The following is a 20,303-nucleotide window of genomic DNA, read 5'->3' on the forward strand; positions in this document are numbered from 1 at the left end:
GATGTGATCAAGAATGTGTATCAATAAATATTTCGTAAAGACCCAATAATATGTTATTCGCTTGATTATTTACTCATAAACGCATAGAATTCCTTGCTCGAAAACAGTTGTTAATGTGACACAAATTCTACTTTCCTATTAACTGGGCATCAATGAAAGATAGGCTGAAATACAATCAATTTGTACTAGACATGGAACGAACTTAATGATGTACAGTCACAGCACTTGAACCTAACCCTATGAGCATCATCACACATTATATTCTTGGAAAACAAGGAAAACAGATGGCTAGTTGAAATGATTGCTTTAGTCCTTATTCAAGCACAAACTTCAGTAGAGACCAGGCACATCTCAATCGGAGGAGCTGGGTTTTTTTATAGAGGATAAATACAGCTCATCAGACTAGGATACATTCCAACTACAATATTACATCACACACACATCCGCTCTACAATAACGTGAATTCTGATCCCATATGCAAATTCCTATTTATCATCCACATGGAAGGGAGTGAACTCTCTTGGCTGACACAGGACAGTACGGAGTACCTACATTCTACTCCGAACAGATAGCTCACGTTTCATTTGGTCCCTTAAAACTCTTCTTAACAACTTATTAGAAGCTGTCCGAGGAAACTCTGCAACAATCTTGACGAGGCTCACCTGGTCATCGATTAAAACAGTTGGAGTAAACATCAGCAACTAAAAATGACACAAAACTTGGTTTTAGAGCAATGTGAAGCACCAGCAGCTTTGTTTTGGGAAGCTTTCCTCAAAAGCTAAACACTTGAAGTTAATGCGATGTATTTAGTGTGATCATTCCCATGAATAGGAAAATAATTCAGATGTTACCTTAAACAATGGGTTAAGCCTGCCATGAATAGCTCTTGAGAATTTCATCTTTAGCTCGTCTGCTTTGGTCTCAAATCCCTTCTTCAACACCACAAATATAACCAACTGTTCTGGACCCCCACTCCCTGGTGAAACACTAACTGCAGCCGTCTCCGAGACACTTTCATCAGACCGGTCACAGACACGCTCAATTTCAACAGAACTTGTCTGCAAACCAAGGTGGTTTTGAAACTTTAGTAATTCTATAGTAAGTCCAAGCATATCAGTTGACACAACAAGCAGAAAATGACTAAGAACCTAAGTGCATGTATGCTTTGACTCAGAATAACTCATTATCAAAAGTGGGCAGATGAACATTTACCTTGATGCCACCAAGGTTCATGGTGTCATCAGCCCTGCCTTGAACAACAAAATAGCTCCCAACTGTTCTTCTGATTATGTCTCCATGTCTCCTGAGTTGCTGCCAGTACATATACCACAGTATATAACGGTTACAATTTTTGTCAAGGATTTAATTACATTGCCAAAAATAATTGTACTCTAGATTAATCGTCTAACTTTGTTCTGTGGATGAGTTTTGAATTATTTCAAGAAAGGTAAACTCCCAAGACTGGCAGAAATTAAGAAGTTGAAAGATGAAGTATATATGACTAACAATTTTTGTCACTCAGATTCTGTTCAGTGATTTGAAGAATTAAATAATACAGGACCATAGAGTTCTAAACATACCATTCCATTGTACATTGGCATTCCCTTGAAATAGACTTCTTCATGGTCAGCATTTAGCAATCTATCGGTTGCTCCCATGTAGAGTGGGAATAAACCCACTTCCCCCACACATGCTTCATCATCTGGCTGTCAAATTGTTCAAGGAAATCAGAGACCTTGACAGACAATATTAGTACAATATTATCAATGAGTTAGCTCGCAATTATCGGTCAGCCGTTAATCCTTTACCACCACCAATTGTTTTGACGAGAATGCCTAGACACTGGTGAGTATTAGAGTGGCAAATAGGTGATTAGAACAGTTGTTAAGTTACCAACAATTACAAACTAGCAAGACAAAGTGCTTACGTAAGGCACCCCACTTTCATCAAGGATGACAAATCCTGTTGCCATCGACTTTGTGCTGAAGGCCCCAAAAGCTTGTGGCTGCTGTAGACTTGCCATTATGTAGGAAGAAGCAAGTTCTGTGCCTCCACAACATTCAAGAATGGGCTTGTAAAAAGCACGGGAAGATAGCCAAAGGTCATCATCGACGTTCGATGCTTCACCAGTTGAAGTGAAAGATCTGCACAAATTCCTGTTTAATTTTGTTTCTTTGGATTCATGCAAATAACTTTTTTTCGAAGATAAGAAGATTACTTTATCTTAGTCCAATCTAGGTCTTTCATGCACCCTGTACTCTTCCAAGCTTTGACCAGGCTGGGAACTGTACCCAAAATAGTGACTCCTGCGTCCTGACAAAAACAAGAAGCAAATAAGCTAGGAACTGTAAGGAGCTGGCTGGTGCTAAATAATAATTATTGATCTAGTAAACACAAAAATTAAGGAGCATGTCAGTTTTCCCGAGTTATTGCAATTTTTATGTGTATTGCATCGCAATTTTGCATATACATTTCATGCCATTGCCTTTTATTTTCTAATTGAAATAATTTTGCGACCACCACAGGATATAATTTCGTTAAATGATCTCTGAGAGAAGATGTGTTGAGGTATCACCTGAACAAACTTTCCAAAACCACGACCTAGAGGAGATCCATGATAGAGAGCAAGAGTTGCACTAGTTAGAAAGCATGAGTAGATCAAAATTGGACCCATAACCCAACCTAAATTTGTTGGCCAGCAGAAAACATCTCCAACTTGAGTATCAATGTGAGCCCATGAATCAGCTGCACATCGAATTGGTGAAAGTTGTGTCCATGGGATCGCTTTTGGATCTCCTGTTAAACGATGCACGATAAGGTAAAGATTGAGATAACAATGAATTTCAAAGTAGAGATAACAGCAAATGTTTGCCTGAAAGTTATTTCTGTACCTGTAGTTCCTGATGAGAAAAGAATATTTGTGACTGAATCTATTGGCTGATAGACTGGAGAGTAATAATTCTTTCTGCCAAGAAATATGTACCATGACACTGATTAGAAAATTGATCCAAAACCATAATCTTGAAGAAGAAGAAAAAGTATACATCAGCAATGATCATAAACAAAGAAAACTCTTTTCATTGCAAAATAAAGTGTAAACTGGCCCAATCTAAAATCCTTCGTGCACTAATTTTACCTCGGGAGATGATTGACACTAGAAATAAAGTGTTTCCAGGATAGATCCTGTTCTCTTAATTGAATGCCTACACTGTTCCCGATTGCTGGAAGAACAATAGCTTTACACTGAGCAGCATCCACAACACGACTGCAAGAAACATAAGAGTATTAATTAAACATAACAAGTTAAATTTCTCAAATTTGACTCTAAGATAGTACCATTCTTGAGAATGAAGTAGAATGATATATACCTGTACAGCGGAAACTTTCGACCTCCTCGTAGTATGAAATCCTGAAAGCAAAGTGCAAGCAGAAATCATATCAGAGTCAAATAACTCAATGGCCGTATCAACTGACTGATAAGTTTTGATGTTACAACTCCTTATATTAGGGAAAATTCACCTGAGTAAAGATCCCCTTCGCATTCGACACACGCAGTCGAGTTGCAATTTCGTTAACAGCAAAACTGTCAGCTATTGATACAACTACATATCCTGCTAGTATGATTGCCAAATATATGATTACTGCACTGACTGTCATTGGCATGTCAATTGCGATGGCATCACCCTTTGAAAAGGTCGGATCCTCATCTAGCGCATTTGCCACCAACCTGCGAATTTTTGTGTGGACAAAATTAAGTAAATAACACAGGAGAATGATTTGTGGATATTGCATTAAAAAAAGAAGAAGAATGAGCAGAACCAACCAAAAACTTTAGAGAAGGTGAAAAAGAAAAATACTGTGATCAAAGGGATCCATACTCTAGGTAATTTATCAAATGGGATTCAAAGTAGCACAGAAGTTTAGGTAAAGACCAAGTGATAATCACTGCTTAAATGTAATGAATTGCAATGATTTGGAAATCAAATGAGAGCATACATTACTTGTTCCCGGAGTTCTTTGAGTGTCATACAATTTACAGCAGAATCATCACAGCCTTCATCTCTCCAAATAACAGCCACACTGTCGTCCTCTTTTCTTGGTTGTCTGATGGGTAGCAAACAACATTCAGCTATATTGAGAACTGAATCTTGAAGCCAAACTCCCCCACGCCTTGACTTTTCAGTCTTATCTAGAATAAGCTTTGGGGCATCTCGAAATTGAAGTGAGAGCTCTTTTAGAAGAATTGACCAGTAAGCCTAATAATCAGTTGCAAGTAATGAGTTAACTAAGAATTCAGTTCCTCTAATTATAAATAATTTTGCATATGATCGAGTAGTTACCTCGGGGTTCTCAACAGTATATTTCTGAAAAAGGCCAAAACTTGCTATGGGATCCTTGTATACTGTTCCTAAAAGCTGTGAGCCATGCTTTTCCATCACTCGGCCCAAGTTTGTGTGTCGAGACTCGTATCTGATGATACAGAACATAATGTTAGGTTGGGAATTAGAAGTAGAATCACAGAGCAGAATATAGAAGGCATAAGATTGATAATACAGCACAATGGCATCTCAAAGCCTCGCTCAATGATATGGTGACACTAGCTCCTACACACTTTCTACTAATACAACTCACAGATGTTTAAGATTATCAAAACGGAAGGCTTCAAAGATGGTTCCCAAGATTTCATATTTTTTTGATATTACAAGTTATATATTACTGAAAAAAAAACAGAAAAACAATTGCAGCGCATAAACAAATTTCACTGATCAAAATTGCAATTCTGAAGGCTTCGACTTGATTAATTCAAAGATGGTCTCAAGATCTCATACTTTTTTGATATTATAAGTTATATATAACTGAACTAAACTCAAATAGGCCATAGAGGGTAGTGGCTGAAATGACAAAGAAAAACAAATGCAGCATAGACAAATTTCCCTGATCAAATTGCAATTCTTAATGTTACTGCACTACTAAAATTTATGAAAGAAGAAACAGATGCTCGAAATGATCAAAAACTATGGCATAAAGTTGACTAATTCAATGGTGGGTCTCACTTTCTCAATTCTTTTTCATATCAAAAGCTATACAGAATATAGGGTACGGACTTGAATGACCAAGAAAACAATGCAGCGTAAATCAAAGAAATAAAATGGAGAAAATTACAGAGAAGGGAACCAGTAGAGAGGAGGGCCTCTGGTGGACACATCCCAATTGGCGTAGATGGAGTAGTAAACCAGTTGGTGCAGCTCATGTGGGTGTGAAGGTTTCAGCAATCTCTGAGCCACTATCTGCCTCCACACCTCTACTGGATCAAACGATGCACCGTTGGTTGCAGAGATCGTCTGCTTAAGAACAGCTTCGATTTCCTTGGCCTCATTGAGGGTCAAGCCTGCTTGAACCAAGTCATCGAATCCCAATTCCCTTATGGTCTTCACCATTTCTACTTCCAGTATGGAGGTCTAAAGGTTTTGCATGATCAAGATCAACACTGTTTAAGCTAATAAGAAGACCAGGTGGTAGTAGGTGAGAGATGTAAAGGTAGTTGAGCTGCCACGTGATAATTTCAGTTGGGAGATTCTGAAGTCTGAACAAACCTCTTCTGCTACTGCTAGTTGCCATTCTTTTGTTAATTTTGTGGACATCCATGTTAAATATTTAACAGTAAAACGAGATTTGTTTCCGCTTATTCTGTCATTCATTCGGGAATCCCATCTACAAGGGGAGTTACATAGATGTATTAACAGTGTGTTTTATGTAATGAATAAAGTGTTTCATAGTGAAATTACATTTTTAAGAGTTCGGAGACCAAAGTTTTAGTACCAATAGCTGGAAGCAGCATTGGTGGGTGAGAAACTGAGAATAGCAGATCAAGTTTTTGGTATAATACCAGACCCGAGATATGGCATTAATACCTAACCATTTGTATAAAATAGATTGACTCGTGATGCCAGAAAACTAGTCTAATATGACTAACAGATTTCTAATGTTATCATACATATTCACATGACATGTTGCAAGCATTTTGCTTTGTTGTTCTTGCCCTTCAACTATGACTGCCATGAAGCAACGACGATTCTTTTTACCTTACATTACATTTTTCATATATCAACCTCTTGGAAACATGACCAAGTCTACTTGCAAGGCTGTGCTGAGTAAAACATGTGAGTAGACTCCGAGTAAATGTCACTTGGCAAATCGCATTGTCCACTCAGAAGCTAATTCATCGTGTTTAGCTTTATCTGCCAAGTACAAATGGGCGATGCTAGGGACCAGCGGATTATCTGCACAAATGTGAATATGATGTTGGTGTTAAATGAATATGATGTTGGGGAATATATATGATCCTAAATCAAACTTGAACAACTCAGAATACATAAAGAATATGACTACTGCTTTGTTGTTTATCAAGTATGAGTTCCTTTAAAATGCTGACATTTAGTACTAAAAGTAAACTAGTGCAATACCAAGGGTAATAGAGTGGATAAAGGGGAGGAGTAAAAGGAAAGGAACACAAGAACATGCGCACAACCAACCCACAAAGAAAGCTCAAAAGATTATAGAAGAACTTACAAGGATCAGGCTTCGTGAAAATGGACCGAATTGCTAGTAGCACCTTTGTAATTGTCAGAGCTGGACTCCAACCATCCTTTACGATTTCCAAACTTACATTACCAGAAGAATCAACATTGCAATGAAAGACTCGAGTCCTGAATACGATCTGCAACACTAGCCCTTTTAAGAAGAGATATAATAAAATAAAATAAAACTAGCATTAAAGCAGTGAATCACACAGATAACATGCTAATCTCCAGTTGTATTTAATTCATAAACATATATTAATTCTTAAGTCAATAGTTGATACATCGATGTATGATGACCTGAATAAAAAGTTGGATGATCACTTCATTACTTTGTCTTTGGCATAGTATCCGTCTCAAAATTTATATATAACCGTGTGACGTATATTAATTGTAGAGATGAACTATAGATACATAAGTATTTTACATCAGAAGCCTAATGAGGCATAGTACCTGTGGAGGTTTAAATGGATATTCACCAGGAAACTTAATGTCAAGGAAATATATCCCACCTTGGTATGGTGTTCCTAGGAAAATAATATAAAAATGTGTCAATGTTGCCAAATCATACCTGGGATACATAAGAGCATAAACATAACCATGAGCATTGAACATAATGATATGAAGCAAAGAGCCATTTGGAACCCATTTAGACCATATCTGGCATATAATTCATTGAACTCCATTCTAGCAAGAACCAAAGGAGTGATGCAATACTATCCCCTTAAACCCATAAAAGAGCAGAAATGGCGTTATCAACTATATATGCAGTAATCACAATGGCTTCGTACTTGCTAATAGGTTCGCAGACATCCAAGTTTTACTCTAAAGAAAGATTCCAGAGTTGGTTGTAAACTAAAACCCATGTTCTGAAGATTTGACTTTCTAAAGACTTCATATCAGAAAGAAACTATAACTAAATAGGAAACTGAATTCCTGACCGATCAAAGCAGAAACCAGAACTGATAAAGCAATAACTAGTTCTCAGTTATCTTTTACTAACTCCGCACAGATACTCAAAAAGTATATCAGACTGAGCACACAAATAAGCATCTACTCCACATCTTATTACAACAGGCAATCCTTCATCAGCATTAAAAGTTTGATTATAATGCAAATTTGCTTTAGAAAGCATGTACCAAGCACAAATCCAATTGGATTATCTGCAGACTAACCCATGAACCCACCAGCCAATCAATAACTTCAAAACTATCTAATCTATCACTCTAACCCTCACCAAACTCTAACCACCACAGCAAAATCAAAGCAAATTGACTTGGAAACCAGAGATTCATGACTAACCCAACACTAGAAACCTTAAAGGAAGCAACTTTACAAACCAAAACGCAGCAAAGAAGTGACCTTTATTAAGCATGAAAGAAGAGGGAAATCTGAGATGTTGAAGAACCTGGAGGACCAATGATGGTGGCAACCCAGTGGTAGAGATTGTCACCCTTGGGCCCAGCAGAGCAATCAGGAGGTGGGTCCATGTTGAGCTCCACCATTTCTCTCTGGATTCTCTTCCCTGACGAAGACACAGAGGTCGTCGATACCCACGCCGAGGTTGATCCCGACGATGTTGTCATCTCCGACACAAGTCTGTCTGTCTCTCTGTGTGTTTAACTGTTTTATGTTTCAGAAATTCATTGTAACAAAATTGAGCTTGAAAAAGAAAAAGAAATTATCAGAGCCAGGTTTCGATCCTGGGACCTGTGGGTTATGGGCCCACCACGCTTCCGCTGCGCCACTCTGATTTATTGATTGTTTATTGCAAAAATAGATACTAGAATTGAGACACTAGGAAGTAAAACTGCAAACAAAGTAGTCAAGTAGATACTACCTACATAACACGGAAGCTTGCCTTGACGACCGATTCCCGCTTCGGAAGCGGGGGAAACGCGATTCCAGAAAATGAGGGTTTGGGAGCGCAGCGGAAGCGTTGGCTTCCAAATTAGAAGCGTGATTCCTTCCATTCTCTATTTCATCAATCAATGTCTTGAGTCTCTTCTTGTCGTCTCATCTTCTTTCAATTTCTTCAAGCGGTTAAAGATGAATAGCATCAATTGATCTAATGTGTCAGAGAAAAGAGAAAGAGGTGGGGAGAGATATGAAAAAAATCTTGACGAAACAAAGAGAATACAAACTTTTTTTTATTCAATTTCATTTAGTGATGTCTCTTTGACTTGCACGTGGCCAATACCTTCACACTATATTTGACCTTCTTTTATTTGAATTTTGAAAGGAAGCTTTAATATTACTATAACCAAGGATAATTATGGTTTAGAAAATAAATTATTAATAGTTATCAAGTTATTTTAAAACTGAATAAAATAATTTAAAAAATCAATAAATATGTAGGAGTAATGCAAGTACACCACAAGCAAGAATTACACTTTTCATTGATAAGGTTACTCTGTTAAGTTCTGGTTAATTCTGCCTCGTCAAGAAAAAATGAACGTCTAGCCGCTACCTCATCAGAATGCCTACAACGAACTCCATGGAACTCCCCGGGTTTTTTCCAAGACAAAAAAAAAAGGTGAAGGGGAATGTGATGAGGCTCAAAACAAAATCAAACTAGATGAACTATGTGTGAACTCCATTTCATCTAGCTTGTGCAGTGACTGCATAGCTTGTGCAGTGACTGCAGTCCATTTTTCTATCTCAAAAGAGCTGCTTTTAACTACACGGCGTGGATGTAATCTGGATGGAACCTCAAGTCAAAACATAACAATGTAAGAAGTGCGGCTGGTATGAGATACTGCAGTTGGGAGACTTTCAGATTTGAACTCCAGCCTCCAACAGCGCTTGAAGGTGCAATCGCCGAGATTGGTGTAAGTCCCCCAATTGTGCTTGAATTAGAACTGCACATTTCATAATGTTGCAGAATTAGACCAAACTAATATATACATTCTAGCTTAAGACCTAAGTTTGATTATTCAGAGGATAAGTATTCTCACCTTCCAGAAAATTTGCAGGATCCATAACCTGCAACCAGAGAAAGAGCGTTAGAAGGGCAAAAGGAAATGAATGTAAGAAAACTCATATGCTTAACTTATATAGAGTTGAGATAACTGTAAGACTACATATGTACTTCAAAGTTTAGGGAAAGATGACAACAAATGATGAGAAAGAGAAGTTAGAATGATGTATACTTGTATAGACAGTAGTTGGTTCAACACATACAAATCCATATACCATCATTACTATTTGATTAGCACTCATAATTATGTAAATAGTTGTGTTATATTAGAGCTATTTAAATTAATCAGATCCTATGAACTACTTGAACCTGCATTTTTACCATAACTTGTTGAAAGCTACATTCAGTGCACATCGTGTGTTTGGAGAACTTGACTTCTGAACCATTATACGACCAGTGCATTTCCAAATGGAAAAACATGATAGCAGAAACTTACTAGGATCCACAGTAGTAGTCTTAGCCGTGCCATCAAAGTCACATGTTCCACCAATGCTCTGCATTCTTTGATAGTAATCATTATATGCATATGAAGCATGATTAACAAGTGTATCAGGAAGATAACACACATGGCCTTTTTGAATGGGAGTGCAATCAGCTTGGCCTTGCCCACAAGCCCAGTTTAAGCCATCTTCCAACTTATCAGAGTCTGAATCAGTTTTCGCCACACAGAACAACCCCGAAGAATTAACAGTTGGAGTGGAAGTACCCAAAGTTAAAGGATAAACAGTAGACCCATTAGCAAAGAGCACACCCCAATTTTTCTCTGAAATTGGCCCTGGCCTCTTGTCTTCATTGAACAATTCATAAATGTAAGCGTTAATAGGAAAAGTTGGCTTGCTTGGCGGACCCGAATCATTTAAAACTCGCCGAATCAAGTTATTTGTGTATGTCTGAGCATTTTCCACACTAGCATCAGGTTCATTGGATCCACCCAGCCATGGCCAACCACTCTCCGTCACAACAACAGAAATCCCAGAGAAGTTGAGAGCCTCTATAGAATAGTAGGTAGCATCAACCATAGCATCAAACATGCTGTTATAGTGGAATAAAGTGTTTGGATCAACAATCTGCTTGACAGAAGGAAGTGATTGGAAAAGAGCATAATCAATTGGGAAAATTCCATCACCCTTTCTATAACCATAATAAGGGTATGCATTCAACATGTAATAGGAATTTGTGTTTTTCAAGAACTGAAGGATTTGGAAGACTGTAGAGTTCCATGACGGATCAAAGGTAGCGGTGGACGGGGGGAAAGCCTTAGGAATTACATCCATGGATTGTGGAGTTGAAACTTTGACCTGGAAGTTTAAGTTTGTAGAAACTAAGGCTTTGTGAAGGTAATTCATAGCAGACACCAAAACTGGCGAAGCATGAGGAATTTGAGAAAGAACCTCACTGCCAACAGCGATGGCAGTAATATTGGTGGAAGGTAAGTAAGCTGCAACATTTTTATTAACCCAGGCTGCTGCTACTGATGGAGACTCTCCGATCCCTAGGACCTCCTCATTTGTAATACCTACCACTACTTCAATTCCACTGTCTGAAAGGGCTCTCAGCATGTGAGCATCAGCATCATAAAGGCGAACATGTGTAATTTGATGGGCTGTAAGGATGGCAACTATTTCAGTTGCAGATGGAAGGTCTGAAACATCAGTACCAATGTTCACCCCTACAAATGCACCTACAAGTTTCAGAATGAGATTCAACAACGTGTTAGAGTGATAACATTCCAGCAATAAGAAAACACATTTTAAAATTCCCAAGACGAGTGCTTTCCATTAGAATAAATAATAATACACATATTAGACTACAAATCAAGCAACTTTTATCATGTTCTCATGCATCATGTTGATCTTCCAGGAACATAAACTTCTCAGTCAATACAGTATGGTGAAGTGGAGCTTATAGGTACTTCAAACATGAATCTACGATTACGTCATTACGATACTCACATAATGACATGAAAATAATAGGCTCAGCTGCTCAACACCACTAAATGAACCACACTTTGCACTATGGCCCATCGATTCTTCTTATACACACTTCACTCAACACTACTAAATGAACCACAGCTTAAAAGCAGTCACACAAACATGAAATGGGCAATGACTGCCATCTACAGCACAGTTAAACTGCTAACTACTTAATCCAAAACAATGGAAGGACAAAAATGGAATGAACAAGGAGCAAAACAAGCATGTTATTTTACCTAATCCATTGATAAACATGCCGACTAGGAGCAATAGCAAGCCTGCAGCCCATCTTGTAAGCATCATTCTCACCAGAAGACACCAAGTTACACCTCCAGTGCCGTGCGTATAGCTTGTAACTCCTGAACTGCCAATATCCATATGCATTGTTCAGCTAGAGCTTTGTACATCAAAGCCTCAGAATCAAATAAATGTGTAGCCCAATTAAGTAATAAAAAAACCAGTAGGAACAAAGTGAAACAAGGAAAACCCTCCACAACCCAAATATTGATGATCTACAGAGACAGCTTAGTGCAATAGCATCAACTCAGTTTGACATGGTAGGTTTCAGCTCCATGAAGACAAAAAGAATAACTGATAAGGAAGAAGATCACCTAAAATTGGCTCAAACCTTATCATTACTCCGACAACAGTAAAAATTCTAAATGCTGCATCACACTTCTCACGACATGGACAGCAGAACCAATTATCGAACTTAGACTACTAACAGTGAGGTCTGTGATTAATTTCATTCCAAACATAACTATTTCTAGTCTCCAACCAAGTTCATTCAAGTTTCAAGCTTTTCCTTGCCCTTAACAAGAAGAAACTCAGCCTCAACAAACTAGCAGCATATACATTAAAACACTTCCCAAATTCGAAGAAATTATGGAAAACAAGTAACCCCTACGGCCCTACCCAAAACAAGAAAACCCACATAAATGGAAAACCGCCTTGATGCAGGGAAATTGAAAAGCCAAAGTAGAAATGCTAGATCCAACCACTAAACACATTACTAACCAAGAAGCCACAAGCAGAAAGATGAGCAATGAATAGTCATAAAATAAAAAACCCATCAAATAAATGTACCCGATTCAACTCCCTCCCTGCCAGAAAGCCACTGCCTTTAAGCTCAAGACGATTGTATAAACTCAAACAAGAAACACCCAAATAAGTAAAAGAGCTTCACAGGAGCTCTAGTGTCACAGAGCCAACAAGAATCCAAAGAGAGATTTTTTTATATTCAAAAATGTGAGAAGCTTCTTGTATTCACAATGGAAGCCAAAACAGAAATGAAACACACTTCCAGAGACACTAGACCCCTAAATAAACCCTCCATTTAAAACAAAAACAAATCAAAATAAACAAAGAAGTCTGCCCCACCATTGCAATCATATTAATATTATTCGTGTTCATGAATCATGAAGTATGATGTTTACAGAATTATTACAGATTTAAATAACACTGGTAACCCTGCTCTGAGAGAGAGAGAGAGAGAGAGAGAGCTGTTACTTACTTCAGTTACTTGAGTACAAGAATGAGCTTACTGAGACTGAGAACCTTCTCAAGTATTCAACAAAGCTCAGGTCTTTGAAAGTTGAAACTCTGGTCGCTTCTTTCTTCATTGGTTGTCTTTTATGCTTTTTAAATTGGGCTCCTTTTTCCTTCTCTTTTTTAGTGAAATTATTCTTGTTATCCCCCCATTCAAAAAAAAAAATCTTGTTACCTTAATGGAAAAATATAAATGGTCACACAGAAGAAATGCGATTCTTTTGTAACCAAAAAAAAATGCGATTCTTTGTGCAGGGTTCATAGGGATTATCGCCGGGGGATATGGATATTTTTAATTACATTTTGGTAATTTCACTCTATTTTCCCATGTTCTCCTTTCAGTTTTTTCCCTCCAAAAGTCATTTTCCTCGGCTGGAAAGAACAGAAAAAGAAGGGAAAAGATGTTGAAAAGTCGTGCAATGGCCGCGTGAAAAAGGATGGTTTTAATTTGTGAACTCGATCACCATAAATCATGACATGATTAGTAACAGGGTGAAATTTTGTAGTTGCACAATTATCTTCGGGGGGGGGGGGGGGGGGGGGGGGGGTAACAGTTTACATGCTGTTATAACTTAGATGGGATACCAATTTGGAAAGGCGAACGGAATTCACCGTCACAATGGAGCCTCAAGACTAGAAATGTGTAATATGAACAATAATCTAATGCAAATTGTGCAAATTTGAGCATAAACAAAGGCTAGATTCGACCTCACTGTTATCATAGCAGAGGACTAACTACGACAAACATCATTAAGACATTAACTACCACAGCTAGATTGAATCCGATCAATAATACATCATAACATTAAAGAACCATCCAAAACACAAGACCAACTCCCACTCCCAGGTTCGGCACAACAAGATACGTCACAGTAGTTTTGAAAGAAAAAACATGCAAACGGTCATTCTACTAGTTCATGGACTAAGAGACCTGTCTCCATTTGGTTCCCTTGAGTAGTCTTCATGATTAGGACTTTGTGGCCTGAGACTCGAGCTCCTACCAATTCGCCTAGGACTCCGGCTTCTGCTCCGGCTTGGACCCCTAACTGGGCTCTGACTGCGGCCCCTGGAGCCATTATATGGGGGAGGGGATCGGGAAAATGATCTCTCCCTACTATACCTTCTCCCCGGGGGCGAGACAGATCTGGCCAGAAGAAGCAACAAAACTTTGTGACATTAGAATAAAGTGCAGAAAACAATAGGCATCGCATACCACATGAACACACAAGTAGATGAAAGTAAATTCAAATATGACCGCAAAACTTTTGCTAATATCCAGCAAGATATGTGAGAGAGAGAGAGAGACTACAGTAGCTAATCTACTCATTTATTATTTAACTGGAAAGTCTATATCTTCTAAGGGTTGCAGTAAACAAGTAATATGAAAGTTTCAAATAGTGATAAAGGGAACTAAAAGAAAATTTATTAATTAACTGGAAAGTCTATATCTTGTAAGGGTTGCAGTAAACAAGTAAATGAAAGTTTCAAATAGTGATAAAGGGAACTAAAACAAAGGTTAGCCGTGATACAGACTCAGCATTATATACTGCTTGTAGCTCCAAACACACACATGTGCACATATATATCATCCTGCCAGGGTTTATATATTTTTTATATCCATATCACAGTTGTGCTGGGGTACAAGAATGAAAAATGATCCAAACTGCAACACCACAAAATCCAACCTTCCTCCTGTAGTATAATTTCAAAACTAACATGCACATATCTCACAACATCGCTTTATCATCTATACTACTATATAAGGCCGGCACCCTCTTAAAATCACCAAAATATGTTGTCTAAAATACCCTTTTTATTAAACACAATTACACAAAAGGATTATGCGTTATAAAAATCAAAATAGATGTAACCACAAATAAAACCTGTTTGTTATCATCTTTACACAATTACCCGTGTGATAAATTAACACGTGCATCGCACAGGTAATTCTAGTCTAAAGTTGAAGTGCAGGAGCAAAACACATGCAGCTATGCAAACAGAATTGGTTGCTTCCCAGCCTAAATTGAAAACAAGCCACAAAGCTGAAACTGATAATTACCTTGAATACTCCCTTCCTTTTGGGGGAGGGGATTCAAAAGAACGGCTGCGGGGCCGAGATCGTGCAAGACGCCTAGGTGGAGAGCGTGAATAGCGAGGAGGAGACCCTCTTCGATCGCGATATCGACCACTACCCCTGGAGCTGATTGAGAAAAATTAGAAATGATTAGTAGTGTTAGAGACAAGAAAACTAATCCTGATATTAGTTCATTCATCCCCCCCCCCCAACATGCACGGAATCACTCAGAGTTGAACCACAATTCAATTAATTTAATCAAGTCACATGTCCATCTTTTAAATTGTATGACATATCCCAAAAGCAACAGGCAGGTTTTACCTTGGGCCCTCCCTTTGCCTCATATCAGACGGCTTCTTCCTGTTCTCCTCAGCAAATACAACAGTTACCTCGCGACCAAGAAGAACATGACCATCCATTTGATATTTAGCCTCCGCAGCATCAGCAGGATCAACAAATTGGACAAAACCAAAACCACGGGGTTGCCTGGAAATAAAAAGGTAGGTAAAATAAATAATAAATAAATAAGTAAACCTGTCACAAAGGGGACTACCAAATAGACAAAAATACTGATGAGCACTTCACACACCATCAATCTTTCCTATATTTACCAAAATAATCTCCCACTAATATGTATGGCCATGATAAAAGAGCAAGCACTCAGCTGCTGACCTTTCAAGTGTGAATTTTAAGATGACTTGAAATTCTTCAAGACTTGGAACATCTTCACAATGTATTCAAACCCAACTTCCTTCAAATCTTCATTATCATTAACATCATCTCCAAAAGACGTCTAACTACTTGATTGGTGTCTCCAAAACTTTAATTTCACTGTTAAACCTCAGAAACTTCAATGAACACACCCAGCTTATACAAACAGTAAGAGTATAACATATAATATAGCCCGATCATGAAAACAGCTCTTAACAGCAGGTCCAACACATTAAAAATATTAGTTTAATACTTCACGTGTAAAGATAGTAGCATTGAAATTTCTTAAAAGAAATGGTAATTTAGAAACTTCTGGTTTTCTTAGGAGCAAAAAGTGGGAGCAGACCATTCAAAATACCATATACAAATTGGTTAAAAGGGAGTGTAAATAAAAACTAGTTGAAAGAAACGGGTTGCCAACTCGAGCCATATTTTCAGAAAACATAGTAGAAAGAAACGAGCACACCAAATGTTAATTATTTTGGTGCACTATTCATAAAGAAAAAGAACAGATTAATGACCCAATTACTCTCTTCACGTAATATATTCAGCAACTGAAGTGTCACAATTATGCTTACCCAGAATAATAATCCTTTGGCAGGTAAATGTCCTTCACAGGACCAAACTGCCCAAATGGACGGCGAAGATCATCTGGCCTGTAAGCAAACAGTGAATACAGCATGTCATTAAATGACATTTAGAATGCCATTAATTTCATAAAATTGTAACAATGAATTGATAGTTGAAGTATAAGAAGCAAAACACCAGTTATAGGTAACAATCACAAACCTGCAATCATGGCGAAGGTTACGAACTAGGAGACTTGTAGGCATATCTCTATCTCTACTATGACCACCATAACGACCCCTTGGGCTAGGACTCCGTCCTCTCCTACCATATCCCCTTGGTGGTGGCGATGGACTGTAACTCCTTCCCCTCATTTCCACTTAACTGCGGGCAGATATTAGAAAATAATCAGAACCGAAAAAAAACATTCAAAATTACATTAACCAAGGACATAATGAAACTCATCACTAAGGTACAAGTCACGATCGATCCAATTAATTTTGGACACTTAAAATCCTAGTATCAAGAACACAAAACTGGAACTATAAATTCCCCAGCTTAAAGCTTACAAGCAGGTAGTCATATACTACTTATCAACAAATCACTACATTAATCAAAACAATGAGTACATAAACACGAAAGCAACGGTCTTCGCAAACAAGATTATTCTTTAATCAAAATTAAATAATCTTAGAGAACAATCTTGAAGCACAGTCAAACAGAAAACCTACACTAAAGCTACAACAGAAACCAGAATCATTCAATTTGATACGAAACTCGTTCCTGAAATCCACAAAGAAATTGAAAACCGACTCACACCAATCACAAGCATATAACTATTAACAGGAAATTCGCAGCGGATTTATAAACCCTAAACGAGCACGGCCTCGGCCTCCAAAGCCCTAAACAATGCAAACATAAACACAGCCGCAGAGAGAAGAAGACCTGTGGGCGGCGAATCGGCTGCGGGCGGTGGTGACCTGAAATCGACGGCGGTGATTGCTTTGGTTTGGGACGAAGATATAGCAGCAGCTTCCGGAGGATATGAAAATCAGTTGTAAAGTGAAAGAGAGAGAATTAGGGTTAGTTATAGAAGCTGCCCACATAATATTATTATTCCAAATTTACCCTCCTATATGTTTTTATATTACAAGCGTGTCCTCCTTTTTCTTCTTCTTTTGCTTCACCGCCATAACTGTCTTCTCCCTCCTTCTCTGCTTCACTCTCTCTCGGCGTTTCAATTTCTCTCAGGTGATCTTATCGGCCACCGGAGGCTTCAATATTCGGATCAATTTTACATTCGGATGTCAATTTCAGATTTGGTTCGGGTTCAGGCTTTTTGTTTTTGATACTCTCTTTTTTTTTCCGGCGAGATTAGGGTTTTCAAAAGAGGGGGGTTTTTCGATTTTGTGGCGATGGAGGAGCAGTTCGTACTGAGAGTCCCGCCGTCGGTTGCAGAGCGACTAGATCGTCTTCTGAGCGAGAATGCTTCTTCAGACGACAAGTCGTTGGACTTGTCTTTCGAAGGTCAGAGCTGATTGTAGTTCCTGCCTTCCTGGATTTATATATTACTGTTTAATTCCTGCATCGCATTGCTGTTTTGATTATAGAAAGCCTGGATTTTCGGTGTCTGGTCTTGTCGAAATTCGGCTGTGATGTTCTGTATATATTGTTCTATCTTTGGCCTGCTTACTGTGTGCCTTCACGCCAGCATTGTGATTATTTGTGTGTTGGTAATATGGAAATGAGTAGCTAATTGTGTCGGCATTGCGCTGTTTCGGTTAATGGTTGACATGTGAAATTGAGATAATGTTGCAGAGGATGGCCGGAGTGGAACTTTTGTCATTGGCAATGACCGTTTCCCCGCATCGCTCTTGGACCTTCCCACCGTTGTGGAGTCCTACAAAACTTATGACGATAGCGTGTTGATTAAGACTGCAGATATTGGTCAGGTGGGGGTGTAGTGTGCTGAGGGAATATATTCATACAGCTAAGTTTTGAGTGTCTTGTTTCGAATGCATTGATGTGATTTTTTTTTCCGGGTTTTGACAGATGATTATGGTTAGGGATCCGAATGATCCAGGTCCAGATACTGTCGAGTACAGGCATGGTCTCACCCCTCCTATGAGGGATGCTCGGAAGCGAAGATTCCGCAGGGAGCCTGATCTAAATGTATCATTCCTAGCTTTATATTGGACTTTTAATTTTACTAAAGCCATATATATATATAATGGAAGGAAAGAAAAAATCCAATGTCACTTGGTGTTGAAAACAATAATAAATTGGAAAGAAACGTCTCCTGAATAGAGACTCAGCCTTACTTTTTTGTTTTACAGCACGGTTATCTTGCGCTCGTATCATTCACATCTGATAGCGATATTGTTGCCTTTTACAGCCTGAGCTCGTCCAGCGTGTTGAGCAAGATTTACTGAACATTAGTGCTGGTGGCCCAACTGACAATATGAATATCCTTTGATATGATTTCAAACATTTTTTGCTTAAATTTTGGCAAAATGTGGAAGTAGTAGCTTTTAATCAAGTTAGAAACCGGATTCCTTTCTACTTGGTGGTTTTGAACTTATACAGCTTAAGCCTAGAGTGGATCCTTCTGATGATTTACTAGGCCTTATATTCATGACGGCTGCTTAAATTGCAATTGTATGCTTTTTCTTTTTAGCAGCAGTTATTTTTATGTTTACCTTTTTCTCCCTTTTGTAGAAATTTGTATTCCAACTGTTCACTAGGTCATAAAACTTGGTGTTTTTAAATAAAAAAAACCTTCACTATCGCCCTGTTTTCAACTTGATTGATTTGGTAGTGATGTCTTGTGACACTTAATTTGTATTATATGTGCAGAGTTCTGTATTATTTTGTTTATCCCTTAATTTGATAGCTCACATATTGAAGTAGCTGGGCAACAGAAAAATGCAGATGGCAATGCTGGTAATACAAGTAAAAACCCTGCGCCAGCACCTGAATTAAAAACTGATATCCCTGAGGCTGCTACAAATGCTGGGGAGCCTGATAGAAGTGACTCTGATGAATCTGATGATTCAATTTGAAAAGACTCTTCTGCTGAATTTCCTCGTCAGACTTCTCTATGAAGTTGAAAACTTTGAAATTTGCATTACTGGGATGAAAGATGTAACGCGAAGAACAGGGAGTGTAAGTCTGCGTTCTGAATGATAGCCTTAAATTCATGTTGTGTTGTGTTGATAACAAGTATACATTGCAGTTGAGCTCCTCCTAGTAGGTTCACCAATTCTAAAAATGTCCTCATGAGTCTCTAAAAACTACAATAGGAGACTTTTAGTATGTAGAGAAAAGATGTAGGGTTTGTAATTTTGCAAAGCTATGACACTTTTTCTTTGTTCCAGATGCATCCATCCTCAAGGTGGTCTTTTTAGTTGCTTGAATTTTTTGGGCTGCAGTCACAAACCCAAATCCACTAGAAGGGTGTATTCTCCACATTTGGGTTGGACGTGCGTCTTTTTTCAATTACTGCCGTTGTTCACAGCTTCTGCTTCACATGCTTCACCATGACACCATTATATGATGTTCTTAAGTTCGAGATGACCCCTTAATTTTTTTTCACGACTACTACTCTTTCCCTTTCACCATTAAGTTCAATGTGCAAACCAATTCGAAAATCGGAATGGCTTATGGGCCATGCAATAATATGAAATCAATAAGTGTTGCAGCAGAGAGCCAGCTAATATTGTGAGGATCGATCATGGCGGAAATCCTAGAACTCGTCTTCAAGAGTAAAACATGTTTTAAGTTTCCATGTGATCCACGGACCATGAGACCGGTTCGAGTAGCTAGCTAAGCTATGCTCCTTAAACAAATTGATAATGTTTCCTTTTTCAGAT

The 20,303-nt window shown here is 38.3% G+C and overlaps 6 protein-coding genes and 1 non-coding gene across 10 annotated transcripts in view; 2 read left to right on the forward strand and 5 right to left on the reverse strand.

Annotated features, from left to right (window-relative positions):
• Positions 1–19,275, forward strand: part of LOC126787690 (non-specific lipid transfer protein GPI-anchored 6) — a 79,971-nt gene extending 60,696 nt beyond the window's left edge. The window contains exon 4 of the transcript XR_007671255.1: positions 19,263–19,275. The gene's annotated coding sequence lies outside the window, so the exon portion shown is untranslated. The remainder of the gene's footprint in view (positions 1–19,262) is intronic.
• LOC126787675 (probable CoA ligase CCL12) lies at positions 171–5,676 on the reverse strand. The gene is made up of 14 exons (XM_050513566.1): positions 5,164–5,676; positions 4,341–4,470; positions 3,997–4,256; positions 3,520–3,727; positions 3,369–3,409; positions 3,137–3,265; positions 2,892–2,965; positions 2,576–2,796; positions 2,219–2,313; positions 1,928–2,144; positions 1,581–1,706; positions 1,213–1,311; positions 852–1,058; positions 171–662 (listed from the first exon to the last, which is right to left on the reverse strand). The coding sequence occupies exons 1-14, from the start codon at positions 5,436–5,438 to the stop codon at positions 549–551; spliced, it is 2,196 nt and encodes a 731-aa protein (XP_050369523.1). The 5' UTR covers positions 5,439–5,676; the 3' UTR covers positions 171–548.
• Positions 5,948–8,211, reverse strand: LOC126787692 (constitutive photomorphogenesis protein 10). The gene is made up of 4 exons (XM_050513589.1): positions 7,987–8,211; positions 7,032–7,105; positions 6,571–6,718; positions 5,948–6,281 (listed from the first exon to the last, which is right to left on the reverse strand). Exons 1-4 carry the CDS (start codon positions 8,162–8,164, stop codon positions 6,184–6,186), a joined length of 498 nt encoding a protein of 165 aa, XP_050369546.1. The 5' UTR covers positions 8,165–8,211; the 3' UTR covers positions 5,948–6,183.
• TRNAM-CAU (transfer RNA methionine (anticodon CAU)) lies at positions 8,261–8,332 on the reverse strand. The gene has a single exon. It is a non-coding gene; the product is annotated as a tRNA-Met (tRNA).
• LOC126787678 (glucan endo-1,3-beta-glucosidase 4) lies at positions 8,958–13,106 on the reverse strand. Of its 3 annotated transcripts, none has more exons than XM_050513570.1 (5): positions 13,045–13,106; positions 11,768–11,895; positions 9,995–11,239; positions 9,536–9,563; positions 8,958–9,439 (listed from the first exon to the last, which is right to left on the reverse strand). In XM_050513570.1, exons 2-5 carry the CDS (start codon positions 11,832–11,834, stop codon positions 9,259–9,261), a joined length of 1,521 nt encoding a protein of 506 aa, XP_050369527.1. In that variant the 5' UTR covers positions 11,835–11,895; positions 13,045–13,106; the 3' UTR covers positions 8,958–9,258. The 3 variants fall into 3 exon arrangements, with proteins under 3 accessions (XP_050369527.1, XP_050369529.1, XP_050369526.1); XM_050513572.1 differs by lacking the exon at positions 13,045–13,106 and adding an exon at positions 12,618–12,795 and having other exon boundaries at positions 11,768–11,890; XM_050513569.1 differs by lacking the exon at positions 13,045–13,106 and adding an exon at positions 12,618–12,795.
• Positions 13,722–17,481, reverse strand: LOC126787688 (serine/arginine-rich SC35-like splicing factor SCL30A). The gene is made up of 6 exons (XM_050513583.1): positions 17,377–17,481; positions 16,654–16,815; positions 16,443–16,520; positions 15,475–15,639; positions 15,139–15,279; positions 13,722–14,223 (listed from the first exon to the last, which is right to left on the reverse strand). The coding sequence occupies exons 2-6, from the start codon at positions 16,803–16,805 to the stop codon at positions 13,995–13,997; spliced, it is 765 nt and encodes a 254-aa protein (XP_050369540.1). The 5' UTR covers positions 16,806–16,815; positions 17,377–17,481; the 3' UTR covers positions 13,722–13,994.
• LOC126787689 (transcription initiation factor TFIID subunit 7) lies at positions 17,628–19,807 on the forward strand. Of its 2 annotated transcripts, XM_050513585.1 has the most exons (6): positions 17,628–17,682; positions 17,810–17,958; positions 18,250–18,383; positions 18,484–18,603; positions 18,827–18,896; positions 19,330–19,807. In XM_050513585.1, exons 2-6 carry the CDS (start codon positions 17,847–17,849, stop codon positions 19,491–19,493), a joined length of 600 nt encoding a protein of 199 aa, XP_050369542.1. In that variant the 5' UTR covers positions 17,628–17,682; positions 17,810–17,846; the 3' UTR covers positions 19,494–19,807. The 2 variants fall into 2 exon arrangements, with proteins under 2 accessions (XP_050369542.1, XP_050369541.1); XM_050513584.1 differs by having other exon boundaries at positions 17,645–17,958.
• Positions 19,808–20,303: the final 496 nt, after the last annotated feature.

This window comes from Argentina anserina, chromosome 3, assembly GCF_933775445.1.
Source record: "Argentina anserina chromosome 3, drPotAnse1.1, whole genome shotgun sequence".
Classification (NCBI taxonomy): Eukaryota; Viridiplantae; Streptophyta; class Magnoliopsida; order Rosales; family Rosaceae; genus Argentina; species Argentina anserina.

Coding starts and splice junctions, on each gene's coding strand:
- LOC126787675 (XM_050513566.1), bottom strand. CDS start 5,438: ATGGTGAAGACCATAAGGGAATTGGGATTCGATGACTTGGTTCAAGCA. Junction 2,314..2,575: donor GTTTTGGAAAGTTTGTTCAG/GTGATACCTCAA, acceptor TGTTTTTGTCAG/GACGCAGGAGTCACTATTTT. Junction 663..851: donor GGCTTAACCCATTGTTTAAG/GTAACATCTGAA, acceptor ATCGATGACCAG/GTGAGCCTCGTCAAGATTGT.
- LOC126787688 (XM_050513583.1), bottom strand. CDS start 16,805: ATGAGGGGAAGGAGTTACAGTCCATCGCCACCACCAAGGGGATATGGT. Junction 16,521..16,653: donor AACCTTCGCCATGATTGCAG/GTTTGTGATTGT, acceptor GTTTGCTTACAG/GCCAGATGATCTTCGCCGTC. Junction 15,280..15,474: donor AGGCAAAGGGAGGGCCCAAG/GTAAAACCTGCC, acceptor TTTCTCAATCAG/CTCCAGGGGTAGTGGTCGAT.
- LOC126787692 (XM_050513589.1), bottom strand. CDS start 8,164: ATGACAACATCGTCGGGATCAACCTCGGCGTGGGTATCGACGACCTCT. Junction 6,719..7,031: donor ATCCATTTAAACCTCCACAG/GTACTATGCCTC, acceptor CTAGTGTTGCAG/ATCGTATTCAGGACTCGAGT. Junction 6,282..6,570: donor TTTCACGAAGCCTGATCCTT/GTAAGTTCTTCT, acceptor ACATTTGTGCAG/ATAATCCGCTGGTCCCTAGC.
- LOC126787689 (XM_050513585.1), top strand. CDS start 17,847: ATGGAGGAGCAGTTCGTACTGAGAGTCCCGCCGTCGGTTGCAGAGCGA. Junction 17,959..18,249: donor GTTGGACTTGTCTTTCGAAG/GTCAGAGCTGAT, acceptor ATAATGTTGCAG/AGGATGGCCGGAGTGGAACT. Junction 18,384..18,483: donor AGACTGCAGATATTGGTCAG/GTGGGGGTGTAG, acceptor GGGTTTTGACAG/ATGATTATGGTTAGGGATCC.
- LOC126787678 (XM_050513570.1), bottom strand. CDS start 11,834: ATGATGCTTACAAGATGGGCTGCAGGCTTGCTATTGCTCCTAGTCGGC. Junction 9,564..9,994: donor GACTACTACTGTGGATCCTA/GTAAGTTTCTGC, acceptor CTCTGGTTGCAG/GTTATGGATCCTGCAAATTT. Junction 9,440..9,535: donor TCCTGCAAATTTTCTGGAAG/GTGAGAATACTT, acceptor TGAAATGTGCAG/TTCTAATTCAAGCACAATTG.